Source organism: Nothobranchius furzeri, chromosome 16 (assembly GCF_043380555.1).
Source record: "Nothobranchius furzeri strain GRZ-AD chromosome 16, NfurGRZ-RIMD1, whole genome shotgun sequence".
NCBI classification, from domain to species: Eukaryota; Metazoa; Chordata; class Actinopteri; order Cyprinodontiformes; family Nothobranchiidae; genus Nothobranchius; species Nothobranchius furzeri.
The window spans coordinates 21211977-21224703 of NC_091756.1; the positions used below are offsets into that span (position 1 = coordinate 21211977).

General features: G+C 40.9%; 1 protein-coding gene across 3 annotated transcripts in view; it reads left to right on the forward strand.

Moving 5' to 3' along the window:
• Window positions 1–9640: 9640 nt before the first annotated feature.
• LOC129163014 (glucagon-like peptide 2 receptor) overlaps window positions 9641–12727 on the forward strand; it is a 33370-nt gene continuing 30283 nt past the window's right edge. For 2 of the 3 annotated variants that reach the window (XM_070545478.1, XM_054739860.2), the window contains exon 1: window positions 9641–11248. In XM_070545478.1, coding sequence (XP_070401579.1) covers window positions 11180–11248 — 69 coding nt within the window. In that variant the 5' untranslated portion in view covers window positions 9641–11179. The remainder of the gene's footprint in view (window positions 11249–12727) is intronic. The other variant, XM_054739859.2, reaches the window with a different exon arrangement.

Below are 12727 nucleotides of genomic sequence, written 5' to 3' on the forward strand. Positions count from 1 at the left end.
AATTATCTGACTTTTTTTCTCAATTCTTTTCTTTTTCATCAGTGACTCTAATACTCTTAGGCAATAAGGCAGTATTAGGGCCACTGAAGGAAACAATTGAATACTGAGATAAATGTCAGAGTTCTGACTTTATTTATTTTAAGAATTTTTTCTTCTTCAGTGGCCCTAATACCCCTCTGTATTATGTAATGTTAAACACTTCAAATTAACTTTTGAATTCAGCAGTTTATCGTTGGATTTAGATGCAGATATCACTGTCTTGGAAAATTGGTCAGAGCAGTTTGGCATTAAGTTTGATTAGTAAACTTGACAGTATTTACACTCTTAATAATCTTCTTAGGAATTACATGATGTCCACACAAGGCGTACCACTGTTCTCCATGCCCTTCCTGTCTATCTACGTGAGGAAACCTCTGGATTTTTGAGGACATGTGTGGTAAGTCCCAGTATTGTAAATTTGAACAAATCATTCTATTTATTTATGCATAAAGACACCACAAGGACAACGCACATGAACATTTAGGAAAATGTGCCATTGTTTCAACTACAAACCTTTGGCAAGATGTTTAAGCCTGCCACACACGAGAGCAATCAGCTGAGCAAACGGCCTCGAAGGACTGTTTGCTCAGCAGATTGCTCGCCGTGTGCGCCTGATTTTCACTGAGTTTTCTGCCTCACGAGACGCTGAGGTGAATATCTGACCAGTTAGATATTTTGCGCCTCACAGGGGTAAAAACTCACCATGTGTGCACTACTGAGCTGCTGGCTGAGCTGAAATATTCTAGTGGCCAATCAAAGCACTTTCTCCGCTCACATGACCCCAAGATGTATTCAGATGCAGCCCCTTACCTTGTCTGCGTGTCTGAAAAATAAACAAAACGGTACCTTGTGGATCGATGGGCCCACTGTTTCCATTACCCTTTCAGAAGGATTCTGGGTCTTCCAGGTGCATCTCTTGGAGTAAATTGGCATAAACTCCTTGCCTGGTCCATCTTTCCAGCTACTGTAACCATATTTTCCTAACCTTGAAATGCCGGTGGCGGCGACGTTTCATCAACAAAAAAGGATAGGCATTTCCTCCGTTTCCAGCTCTGTCTCTGTGTTGTTTCTTTTCTGACATGCAGACAGGGGGCTGCCATCTTGGGGTCATGTGAGCGGAGAACGTGCTTTGGTTGGCCACTAGAATATTTCAGCTCAACCAGCAGCTCGGTAATGCGCACACGGCGAGTTTTTACCCCTGTGAGGCGGAAAATATCTTAACTGGTCAGATATTCACCTCAGCGTCTCGTGAGGCGGAAAACTGTGAAAATCAGGCGCACATGGCGAGGTATCTGCTGAGCAAGCGGTCATTCGAGACCGTTTGCTCAGCAGATGGCCCTCATGTGTGGCAGGCTTTAAGGCACTGAGAAAAATCAACAATCACTGCAAAGAATTCAAGTAGCTTTCATTAGCATAACACTGGCACACACGGAAGCCATCTCACTTTATTCGTAAATGAGAGCACAAAGCAACAGAATGAACGGGAGTAGGGCTGGGCGATACGGCCTAAAATCAATATCACCATATATTGAAGATCTCAGCTCGATAACGATAAGTAGACAATAACTACAGGAATGCGTAGCAACAATATTTGTCCACTAGATGGGGCTGTCTCATGTATTACATTGACTAAAATTTTACATGACTCAAGGTGCTACAGCTTCTTAAAGGGACATAAATGTGGCCAACTTACACATCTTTTCATTTTTTTATTATCAAATTTATTGACATGGGAAAAATTATCTGGATGAGAGACAAGAACTTGGATAACGATAAATCTTTGACATGTTGCCCAGCCCTAAACAGGAGTCTACCAGACTGCATTTATTGTTATTTACATGAAAATCTACTGAAATAAAAATGGCCACAGTCAGAGTTTCAGTTCAAATGTGATTAGTGTATGATCTCCCTTTCATTTTTGTAAGGATGATACCAATGAGCCGGACCTCAGGGATGCAGCAGTTGTCCTCCTGACAACCATCACCGATGATGCCGAGAGTCCAGTTACGTACGACCCAGTGAGAATCTGTTCTCCTAGAGGGTGATGTGATTGTCAACATCTCCAGCCTTCCTGATGTCTTCCTGGTAATGTTTGGCCTCATCTATGCCTTACATCTAGATTATCCGAAGGGTCTGACCAACACATTTGAGTTCACGCAGAAAATCTTACTTGGTCTTGATGAGTCTAAACTATCACCCACGCTGCAGAGTCAAAAATGACCTGATGTTACATGTGTAACTCAAAATCTGAAAGAGTGGTGGATTCAGATGGCTCACTCTGTTAGAGCATTGTCCACATCCACAATGTAATTTACTATTTGTCTGCTCTTTAATTGTTGATGTTAAAGTAACACACCACCATTTGGGCAATTATGTTCATTTTCCACTTCTCCTTGAGTTAACCCTCCCACTTTCCTAATGGGTAGGACCCCGCGAGGAAAGTTGACCATTGAGCAGGGTTGATGGTTCATCCCTTGGGTCCATGTGGCAGGGGTGAGGAGTGAGCACCACCTCCCCCCTGCCACGTGGACCTCAAGGGATAAACCATCAACCCTGCTCAATGGTCAACTTTCCTCGCGGGGTCACCCATAAAGACAGTGGGAGGAACAGTTGAGTTTTACCTTTTCTCTGTTCGTCCAGCCGTTCTGAGTCTGGCAACTCCATTTGTGACTTTAGTTTAGCGTGAATAATTGAATCGGATTAGCCCATAGGCTAATCCGATTCAATACTCAACTAGTTTTATGCCAAATGGCATAAAGTACTCACTGTCTTACTTGATAGTGGTTACTGTAATTCATATTTTGTTAATGTTGAATTGATGTGCATCCTGATGTTGCTTTAAACCACCTACACAAAGAAAGACTACACACTGCTGTTGTCCAGTTTTCAAAAGTGTGCGTTTGTATTTGTTTCTTTCAAATTTTGTTTTATTTTCTGTTTGAGTTGGCTTAATCGGTAACTTTAATTTGATCATAATTTGAAAATATATTTAATATAAACTCCAAATATTTAAGTTTATTTATGGTCTGATATACTCAAATATCTGAGTTTATAAACTCAGAAAATATGAGGCAACTGATTGCCTTACATTTTTTGAGTTCTGCCTACTTATTCGGGTTTACAGTGTACGAACTGTAAAGATTTTGTGGTGTGAGAGTTCACCTAACAGTTCAAGTGTTCATTTATTTTGCTTTGTGTGTTCACAGGGCATGCTCAGTTGAAGTTTCCATCTCTGCGCGTTCAAGGTGTAAGAAAAATAATACGAAAGAAATGCAACAATGAAAACTTCAAAAAGGCATCAACAACCAAGCAAGTGGATCCATAAAACGGACTGATTTTTTAAAGGCATTTTTAAAAAGTCTTTCAAAATGGACAGAATTAACACGTCATGTTCAGAACAGTTTGCGTTCTCATCTTTGATTAATCCTGGTAAACAGGTCTGTTTTTGTTATGTTCTAATTCTCTCTGTTTAATAAATTTAAACAAAATGACTTAGCTATTTTATTTAATTTTTTTTCTCTGCATAAAGACGAAGTATCAGTAAATAGTGGAAATTAAATGCATTGGTAGTAAGCAAATTGCAGATGTTAAATGTTACTTGCAGTATGTGTTTATAGAAAAAATAGAGATACTTAAATGTACTAAAAGAATATTACGTCAAGTTTACTGTAAAGTGTACTTTCAAAACTGTAAGTATACTCAATTATATAAGAAGTACACTACAAGTAAACATATATTATTACTTTAAGTATAATTGTAAGTATACATTCAAAGAGAAAAGTATACTCAATTATATCAGAAGTACACTACAAATAAACTTAAATTATTACTTTGAAGTATACTTGCAGTATACTTCAAGTATACTTTTAGTGGCCCAATTTAGTCCCAAGGAGTATACTTCTAAGTAAACTTTAAGAACAAGTATGCAAATAAACTTCTGTACACTTAAGTATACTTGAAATTATATACTTAAAGTATACTTCTTTTTCGTAAGGGGGGGGGGGTCTTGTTCTGTGTGACAACGAAGCAGTACAAGTGATAATGCTGCAGGATTTCATAATTGTATCTTCTCAGCAGCAGCACTGCAGGTGCTCTCCATGTCTAACATGTGTGTAAGCCAGGTCCTTAGTCAACTTAAAGTTGCACACATTTTTCCTCTAAGTTTTCTTCCATAAATCCCAAAGTTTGAGTGGAAAGTTGCTTACGCAGTTTTCCGACCCCGTTTTGAGCGTAAGCTAGCTTGATAAATGAGGCCTCAGGACTTTTTGACCCTAATGAGTGGGTCTTACTCAAACACAAAAATACTGCTTGCTTGCAACGATTTAGGTATCTACTGACCCCATCACTAGGAAACACACACACCGTCACTTAAGCAAGCACATTTGTTTGATTTTCGTGAATTATTTTTCATTATGATTAAAGTTACAATTTCAATCTCTGTAGGGTCTTACAGCACAGAAACGTCTGGTCCATTCCCTCACACAATTGTACAAAGATTATTCCAGTTTTGTTTTGCTTTCTAGTTTTTGCTATAAATAACCATCAATAGTTTTACATCAAAGCTTTTATGAATGTAGCCTCAACAAACCAGGGAGTGTTTGGATGTCGGGAAATAAATTATTATATTTAGAGCTTTCACATCTGATCTGTGTTTTTCTTTCTGTGCTGAACTTGATTTTCATGCTGTGTTATTTAGACCCAGTGAGGAGGACGTATGGCCCTGTCACAGATGAATATTGTCATGCTTATAGACCTGGAGAAAATGTAATTTCAAGGTTTCTAAGTCACAAATAAAAGCTGGCACACAATGTGATCCTGAAAAAAAGATTAACTTCATACATTACCTTGCCACAGTGGTTGCTGTATCATCCACACCACAGGGGAATTTTAAAACTATATCACATTGTAATAAAAACATCATTATACTTCCACAGGACACATCAAGGAGGTTTATTCCTTCAGTTCAGAACAGATAAGGTTGTCACTTCAGCTGACATTCCCTATTAATCATGCTTTAATTTTAAAACGATTTCTTCCTGAATTGTTTTTGTCGTAGGAATTGAGCCCAACCAGTCTCATAAAAAGGGATAAAGGAAGAACCTGAAGGCCTAAGAAATTCTATTGGAAAAGTTGTCTTTGAACCAAAACATGAGATTATGTGAAAAATAGATTATTTTTAAGTTAAGTCAAATTTTAATTCTGTTGCATATTTAAATGGCAACAGCCGTTGCCCCAAAGCGCTGCACGCAAACAAGTAGAGTTACGGTGAAACAAGCTACAAAGAATAAAAAGAACAATAAAAAATACTAAAGACTAAAAGCCATAAATTAACCCTGAAACGTTCTGCCTGTTGGTTATCAGCAAAATGCCAAGGTATACAAATGTGTTTTCAGACATGCTTTAACAGGGCCCATATCCTCTGTTTTAACCTCTAAAGGTAGGCTGTTTTAAAGGGGAGATATTTAGGCTAATGCCACTTTTGCATCCTTTCGTATTGCCATATAGGCCTCCTCTAAAAATACTCCAAATAAGAAAAAATCTGTTTTCTGTCAGATTTTGGTTTTAAGAGTGTTAATGCATCTATGGGCTGTTTAAAAAATGTTCCTTTTTGCAATGTCACAATAAGGAAGATTAGCATAGAACTCCCCTCACCTTTTGACACTAAAGCGTGTTTCACACTGAGAGCAGAATGGAGGTGGTTAGGGATGGGCACCTCTGATATTTGAATCAATGCCTATTGGTGCCAGTGGGGGAGCTGGTTCCCTGGAGGGCATAGCCATTCCTCCCCATCCCCATAATTTTTTCTCCTCCTGCTCCCTCAAATCATCACACAAACATGCACATAGGGCCTTGGGGGGCAGGCAAGTCAGGGGTGCGGGTATAGATCCCATTTCCGCATTCCTGTGGCAGCCTGCCCCTCAATTTTATTTGCACCTTAAACACTTCCACCAACAACATTCCATGCAAACACACACTTAGGGCCTTGGGAGTGAGCACACCCAACAGCATTCGACAAGGGAATCTTTCAACCTCATCCCGAGTGCCGGTGCCCACTTCCAATTTTAAACTGCATTTAGACACAGAGGGCTGTGGGGGGAAGTGGGGTTGTGTGGTTGCATCAGCTGGTATAGGCCAGACGAACACGCACCAACACTGTATTGAGCAGGTGGAGGGAGACTAGGGGTCTTAGAACACCTCTTTTGTCGCTTGGCTTCCCAGGGCTGGAGGCTAGGAGGGGGAGCTGGCCGTCATGTTGGGGTCTGGGGTGGGACTCTGCCGGCTGCTGGTTGTGACCCCCCGGGGCAATCCTCTGCGCCTCTCGAGAGGGGGCAGGGGCTTTTCTGGTTGCAGTTTCCCTGGGGTCCCTGCGCTCTGGGGCAGCTCCTGGATCTCTGGGACTTGGAGCTCCCTCCGTCTCCTACACATCTTTGGGGGCAGATCTGTGGCCCCTCACACTCTCTATTGGACGCCCCTATAGAGAAACCTTACATATACAAGTGCGTGTACACACACAGGTGCTCACATGGTGCTCTCATAAGTATGGACTTGGGCGTGGTTGGCACTAAATGCACTGTGATTTATTATCGTGGTTGTTCAGTTAAACAACGTTGATTTTATATTTCCTCATCAGGTTGCCACAGTGATAGCTTGCTCCTGCTGTATTGCTGTGTGTCCCCTTCTTTTTTGTTTGTTTGTTTTTCTCTTTCTGTGGGTCTAGAAGTAGACTCTTCTTCCTCATTGATCATTTATTTTTGAGGAACCCCCACCCCCCTTTTGTTTCTTCCTTTGTCTTTCACCTCTGTCTCCGTGTCTGGTTGGAATTACAAAGCATTCAAAAAACAATAACAATAAAGTTTTAAGTATCAGGCGTGACATTAAAGCAGAAGCTTTGATGCTCCACCTGAGAGTAAATCTGTAAGACTTGCCACCAGCATTCAGACATCAATTCTGTTTGCTTCACAGCCAGACAGGACACGGGGAAAAAAATAAATAAATAAAAAGAAATAAGAATCGATGCGGTACAAATTCCCAATACCTACGATTCGATACTGGTACTTAGCAGTACCAATTTTTGATACTTTTGAGTGTTTAATAATTATTTTTTTTAAATAAATACATATTATGTTTCTAATACGTATTTCTAAACTATTTATTTACAGGTCCCATCAGTTAATACCATACCATGCCATATTTATTTATAAAGCACCATTTCAAAATAGCATGGCAGCTAACCAAAGTGCTGTACATAAAAAAGCCAAAAGCTTGAACAAGTTAATGTAATTACTGTCCCAGGCACAGCAATCGGAGGTGCGCTGCAACCCCTCAAACTCCCAATCCGGTCTCACAGCAAGCAGGGGCACGCTGTGTGTCTGTGTTTTAGCGTGTTGGGCGCACATTTTTTGCAGTTTTTACCAGCTCAGGAGTCTGCAGTTACATTGTATGCCACACACTCTGGCTAATCCAATAAGAAGCCAACTCTGAGAGCCGTTTCTTTTGCGACAGACACTACATCATTTCCTTTCCTAATATCCTGATGTTTTGCTAACCTGCAGGAAATGTTGATGACAGTTATCCAGAAAGTATCTAAGGGTTATCAGAGATGTTTCTAGGTTATTCGCTGGGTACTTTAAGGATTGAAAAAGTCAAGAAGGGGATCTGAAAAGTTGTTAGAAATAGCAACAAAGTTGCTAAGTTGACAGCATATTCAATATTGTAATTGTATTGTTACATTTACCATGAATATTACGATTGTGAAAATAACAACAGAATTTACCTAAAATATCCACAAATTAATGTCCTTTTTCAGGGCGTATGTTCAAAAAAGGATATGTTGGTGGAATCATATTCCACCAACTTCATTGAGTTTATCATTAACAACACATATATACTTATTTAGCACAACTAGCCAACTGATTGGTTAATTTGTGCCATGGTGCAAACTGTGACTAGATTGATTAGGTGAAATCCCGTAATTCCATGAGTCTGTGAAAGGGCACACCCACAACATTATTGATGTGACTGGAAATGTCTAACTATAAACGTTGGCCCTATAAAGGGTTAAACTGAGGAGTTATACACTCTTACTACAGAAGGGATGAATGACCTACGGTTGCGTTCTGTTTTACATCTGGGATGTTTCAGTCTGCCTCTGAAGGAGCTGTCCATGGTCTCCACAGTGAAACGCATTGGGTGGGAGGGGCTTTTTAAGATGGAGGTCATCTTCCCCAGCATCCTCCTTTCACACATCTCCTCAACCAAATCTTGTTGGCAGCCCAGAACCGAGCTAGCTTTGTTAACTAGCTTGTCAAGTATCTTCTTGTCTCTTTCAGAGCTGCCTGCACCCCAACAGACCACAGCACAGCGGATAACAGAGCCGACCACAGACTGATAAAAGGATTTTAGCAGCTGGTAATTAACTCCAAAGGACCTCAGCCTCCTCAGGAGGTGGAGGCATCTTTGCCCTTCTTATACAGAGCATCTGTGTTGTTGGATCAGTTCAGTTTGCTGTTGACGTGAACACCCAGGTACTTAAATGTTGTGGTGTCAAATATTAATTTAAGATTTAAATTAATAGCAAAGTTTATTTATTAAACAGAAGATTCAGTAAGATTCTTTTCATTCGATAAACTGGAAATGCAACCCTTTTCTGTGTTTCGTTTCAACAATGAGGCAAGTTTAAAAATGAAGAAATTTATTTACTAACGATTTTAAAATGAAACATTTGAAACAACAATCATAAAATGACAATTCATGGATGGCAATTTTGATAACAATCCTTAACAGCTTTGATATTACTTGTTTAAAAGCAAACCTGTGTTGGATGGAGCTAAAATTGAGAATGATGAGTTTTGGATGCGTGAATGAAGTTCTCAGAAGGTTTCTTTCAGAGGGAATGGAAGGTGTTCTGGATGAAATGATGTTTTGCAGATAACTGTTTTACTTTTAGAAAAAACAGCATCAAACGCATTCTATCGTGTTCTACCTCACCCAAACAGGCTGACCCTCTTGTGGATCTGGAGATCGGAGGATGGGTTCATCCAAGATGACACTCGGGGCTGGCAGAGAAGACGCCGAGTGTCCGATGCTCTGGTCCAGAGTGGTAGCCGGGTCCACGGCTGTACGAAGCGTTTGGCAGATGCACGTTCTCGTATTTAAATTAACTTCAGAAATCAATGACTCTGGGAGAGTCTTGCGTTAGCTGGTTTACGGTTCGTTTGTTCTCTAGCCATTCTTGTCGGCATGACAGAATAGCTTGCAGAGGGTCAAGGAGACGGCCGCTCTCCTTTCCTCGTGTTGGTTGAAGAACTGCACTTGAAATCTGTGATGGTTAGTTTTTACCAAACTCTCTCAGAACCCCTCCCTCTCTCTCCAGAAGAAAGCTTGGTCATGCGTCAAAAAAACATGTGATGCAGTTATTATCTGAACTTTGTTAGCTGAACAGGGTGAAGGTCTTCTTTGCTGAACACATCTTTAATCATTATAATACCCAAAGCATAATAATCCATTTCATGTCATTAAAATACCTTTATATCTGAACCAAGTGATCATGTCTTAATGATTATTTAAAACAATAATAAAAAAATCATAAGTTTATTAATTAGTATCTAATTATTATCATCGTGGCTTGAAGTGTCCTTCTTCTGGGACGGAACAACAGATATGATGTTATGATCTTGGCTAGACATCGTGGCTCCTTGGGCTTAAATCTGGGGATTTAAAGTACTGTTTGACCCAGCTTGACCCAGCTGGGCAAATGTGACCTTTGGCACAAATCAGAGAACCTTCATGCCGTTACATAAAGGTATTCACCACCTCAATGTCTGCTCCCTGGATGTTTACTGGTGAGTGACAAAGGGGGTGTTTCTCTGGAAAGTAATTTACCATTTCCTTTGTCTTACTGGTGTTCAAGTGAAGGTAGTTACGCCCACACCAGTCAACAAAGTCCATGACATGTACTCCAGGTCAATACTCCTCAGACACACACCCAGCAATGGCCGATTCATCTGAGAACTTCTGGAGGTGACAACTTCTGGTGTTGAAGGTGAAGTCTAAGATGTACAGCTGTGCAGCCTCACATACTGTGGACTGTTGGTGAGGTAGTTGATGGTCCATGCAGTTAGAAGTTAGCCCACTCCCGCACCCCTCATCTTCTGCTGCAGTAGAGGTGGATGGATGGTGCTGAAAGTGCTTTGTTGCATCTCGAGGTGAGTCAGAGCCCAATGCTGCAGATAGATGAAGGCATCCTCCACCCTCATGTTTGGTTTATTTAAAAACTGTAGTGTGTCTGTCTCTGGGCTCACTGGGGAGCATAGGTGGGTGAGGATGAGTCTGCCCATAGTCCTCATCAGGTGAGGGGGTCAAGGCGACTTATGCTCTGGTTCCCTGGGATGTGATCCAGCACCTCAATGTTTCATGCAGGACTTGCCGTCTGCCTTTTGGCTCTTTTTGATCCTTCACTTGCTTGCCTGTGTTTGGCTTGAGTGCTTTTAGTTTACACCAGAATCTCCATTAGTGTCAGGGATGCAGTTTATTGCCAGGTTGGTGTGTGAGACAGCTAAACACAGCTCAGTGATTAAAGTACAGGTGGGAGCCACCCGTCCCATATGCCTGTATTGTGTACTACATAATATTACTGCATTAGTGAGAACCCGTTTGCTGCTGTGTGATCAGTTTTACCAGAAAACAAAGTTAGTGTGGTTATCCAGGCAGCTCTCCCAGGACCTCGTCCTGATTGGTTAGGAGATGATGGGGAGGGAGAGGCCATCAGTCAGTCGGGAGCTCAGGCGTTTCCAGTCGAACTGTGTCCATAGAGAGAGCAGACCTTCTTCACAGCCAAAGACATAAACCATGCTAAGATGAAGGCAGGTCTGGGATCAGCTTGATTTAAATGACTTCTGGAATATTTTGAATGTTTAGGAATAACAAGGGACACACTTAATCTGGGACATCGGCTTTGATGAGAATTCCAGGGCTCACTAATCATCCAAGAATCCTACTCAAGGAGTTCCATGGAAGAAGGACAGGCTGGACAGCACCCCACCTTCAGGGCTTCTAGTAGCTAAAGCAGAAACCAGCAGGGAGGTTTGAGGGAGGTATGAAGCACCAGATCCATCGGGTCTCAATGTGAACGCACAGCATCATGTTGCCAGCCTGGCTGAAGAGGACCAAACTCCCTCTCATACTCCTCTTCACTGTCCTCAACTACCAGGTACTCTTAAAATGCTACTAAACAATCTTTTAGTAATTCCTCCTTTGGTTCAATGGGAGGCTGAACTTCAGGTTCTTGAAATGTTAAGTCCAAGGCTTGCCTGAGGAGAAAGATTTCATTTCATATTTTTGAACTTCGAATAAAAGAAAAATCACAAAAGCAAGTCAATAAGGGAATATCATATATTTTTCTTTTCAAGGAAATCATTGTAAACGTTTTCTAATCATACTCGGGGCTTTGATTTTAAATTTTCTTCTCATTTGAGTAACCAAACAGTGCAGCCACACCTGTTATAAAACAAAAGGTGAATATGTGAAAAACGATAGAACATTTAGGCCGAGGACCGCTTCTCAATGGAATGGAATCATTTTGTGAGATTGAGTCTCCCTGTCAGGAACCTTATTTCAGTCCAAACGTGTCGCTGAACCTAACTGAAAACAAAAAGTGTCGAACAAAAAACTTACAAAAAATACAGATAGTTTAAATTTCGTATTCATATTATATTATTCTTAGTCTTCTTCTTTTTATTATTATTATTTTACTTTATAACAGTCCCCAGACAAATAAAAGATAAGCAGCGTTCACTCAACAGAAATGGTTAACAGCACCAGAAGCATGTACTTATGAAACTACGCAGCTTTGTTAATAAAAGCTTGAAATTAGTAGTACTATTATTAGTACTGTTTTTGTATGAAAATACACAATATAGCTGACTTATGTGAACAGATGCTACCAACGCTAGTGCATGACAGCACATGAGGATACATGTGGTAAATCACACTAGAGAAAACCCATCCAGGTGACACGTTTTTAAATCTCCTATTCTTGTTCTTTAAAGCATTTCTGTGATCACACTCAGAGTGTGTCACATCTAAAATGGTATGGGTAGAAACAAGCTTTAAACATATTCTGTTCTCATTCTTTGGTGTTTCTGCATTCATGGTTTTGTAACCACCACTTCACCTACCTTTAGTCAGAATCCTCATTTCAGAGCTTATTTGTGGATTTGTGGCTTCTGTAGCGTGCACTTTACTATAAGTAACACCCAGCAGATCACTGTTAAATAATATGATGTTTTAAACAAGTACCCATTCTTCCTGTGCAGCCTGGTACCAACAGACCAACGGGCTGGTACTGATTCCTGCTCCAGTGTTGGGGACCCTACCGTGGATGGGTTTGGCCTCATGAGAGGCTTCTTTTGCTGGGTTGTTGTTCTTCATTTGAGCTTGTTGAGACATTCCCAAAGACCTGAAATGCTGCTGTGGGGTTGGAGGAGAGTTCAGGCAGTGGTGGCTCAAAGCCGTCGGCTGATTTAGTGCTAAACTGTTCATGTTTAATACAAATGCTCAGGTGGAGGGGAGTGTGTGTGTGTGTGTGTGTGGTGGTGGTGGTGGTGGTGGGGGGGGGGGGGGGGGGGTTCCTGATGAAATACTTCCACCAAGTGGGTAAATATGGAAACTGCAACATCTGTGTGTGTGT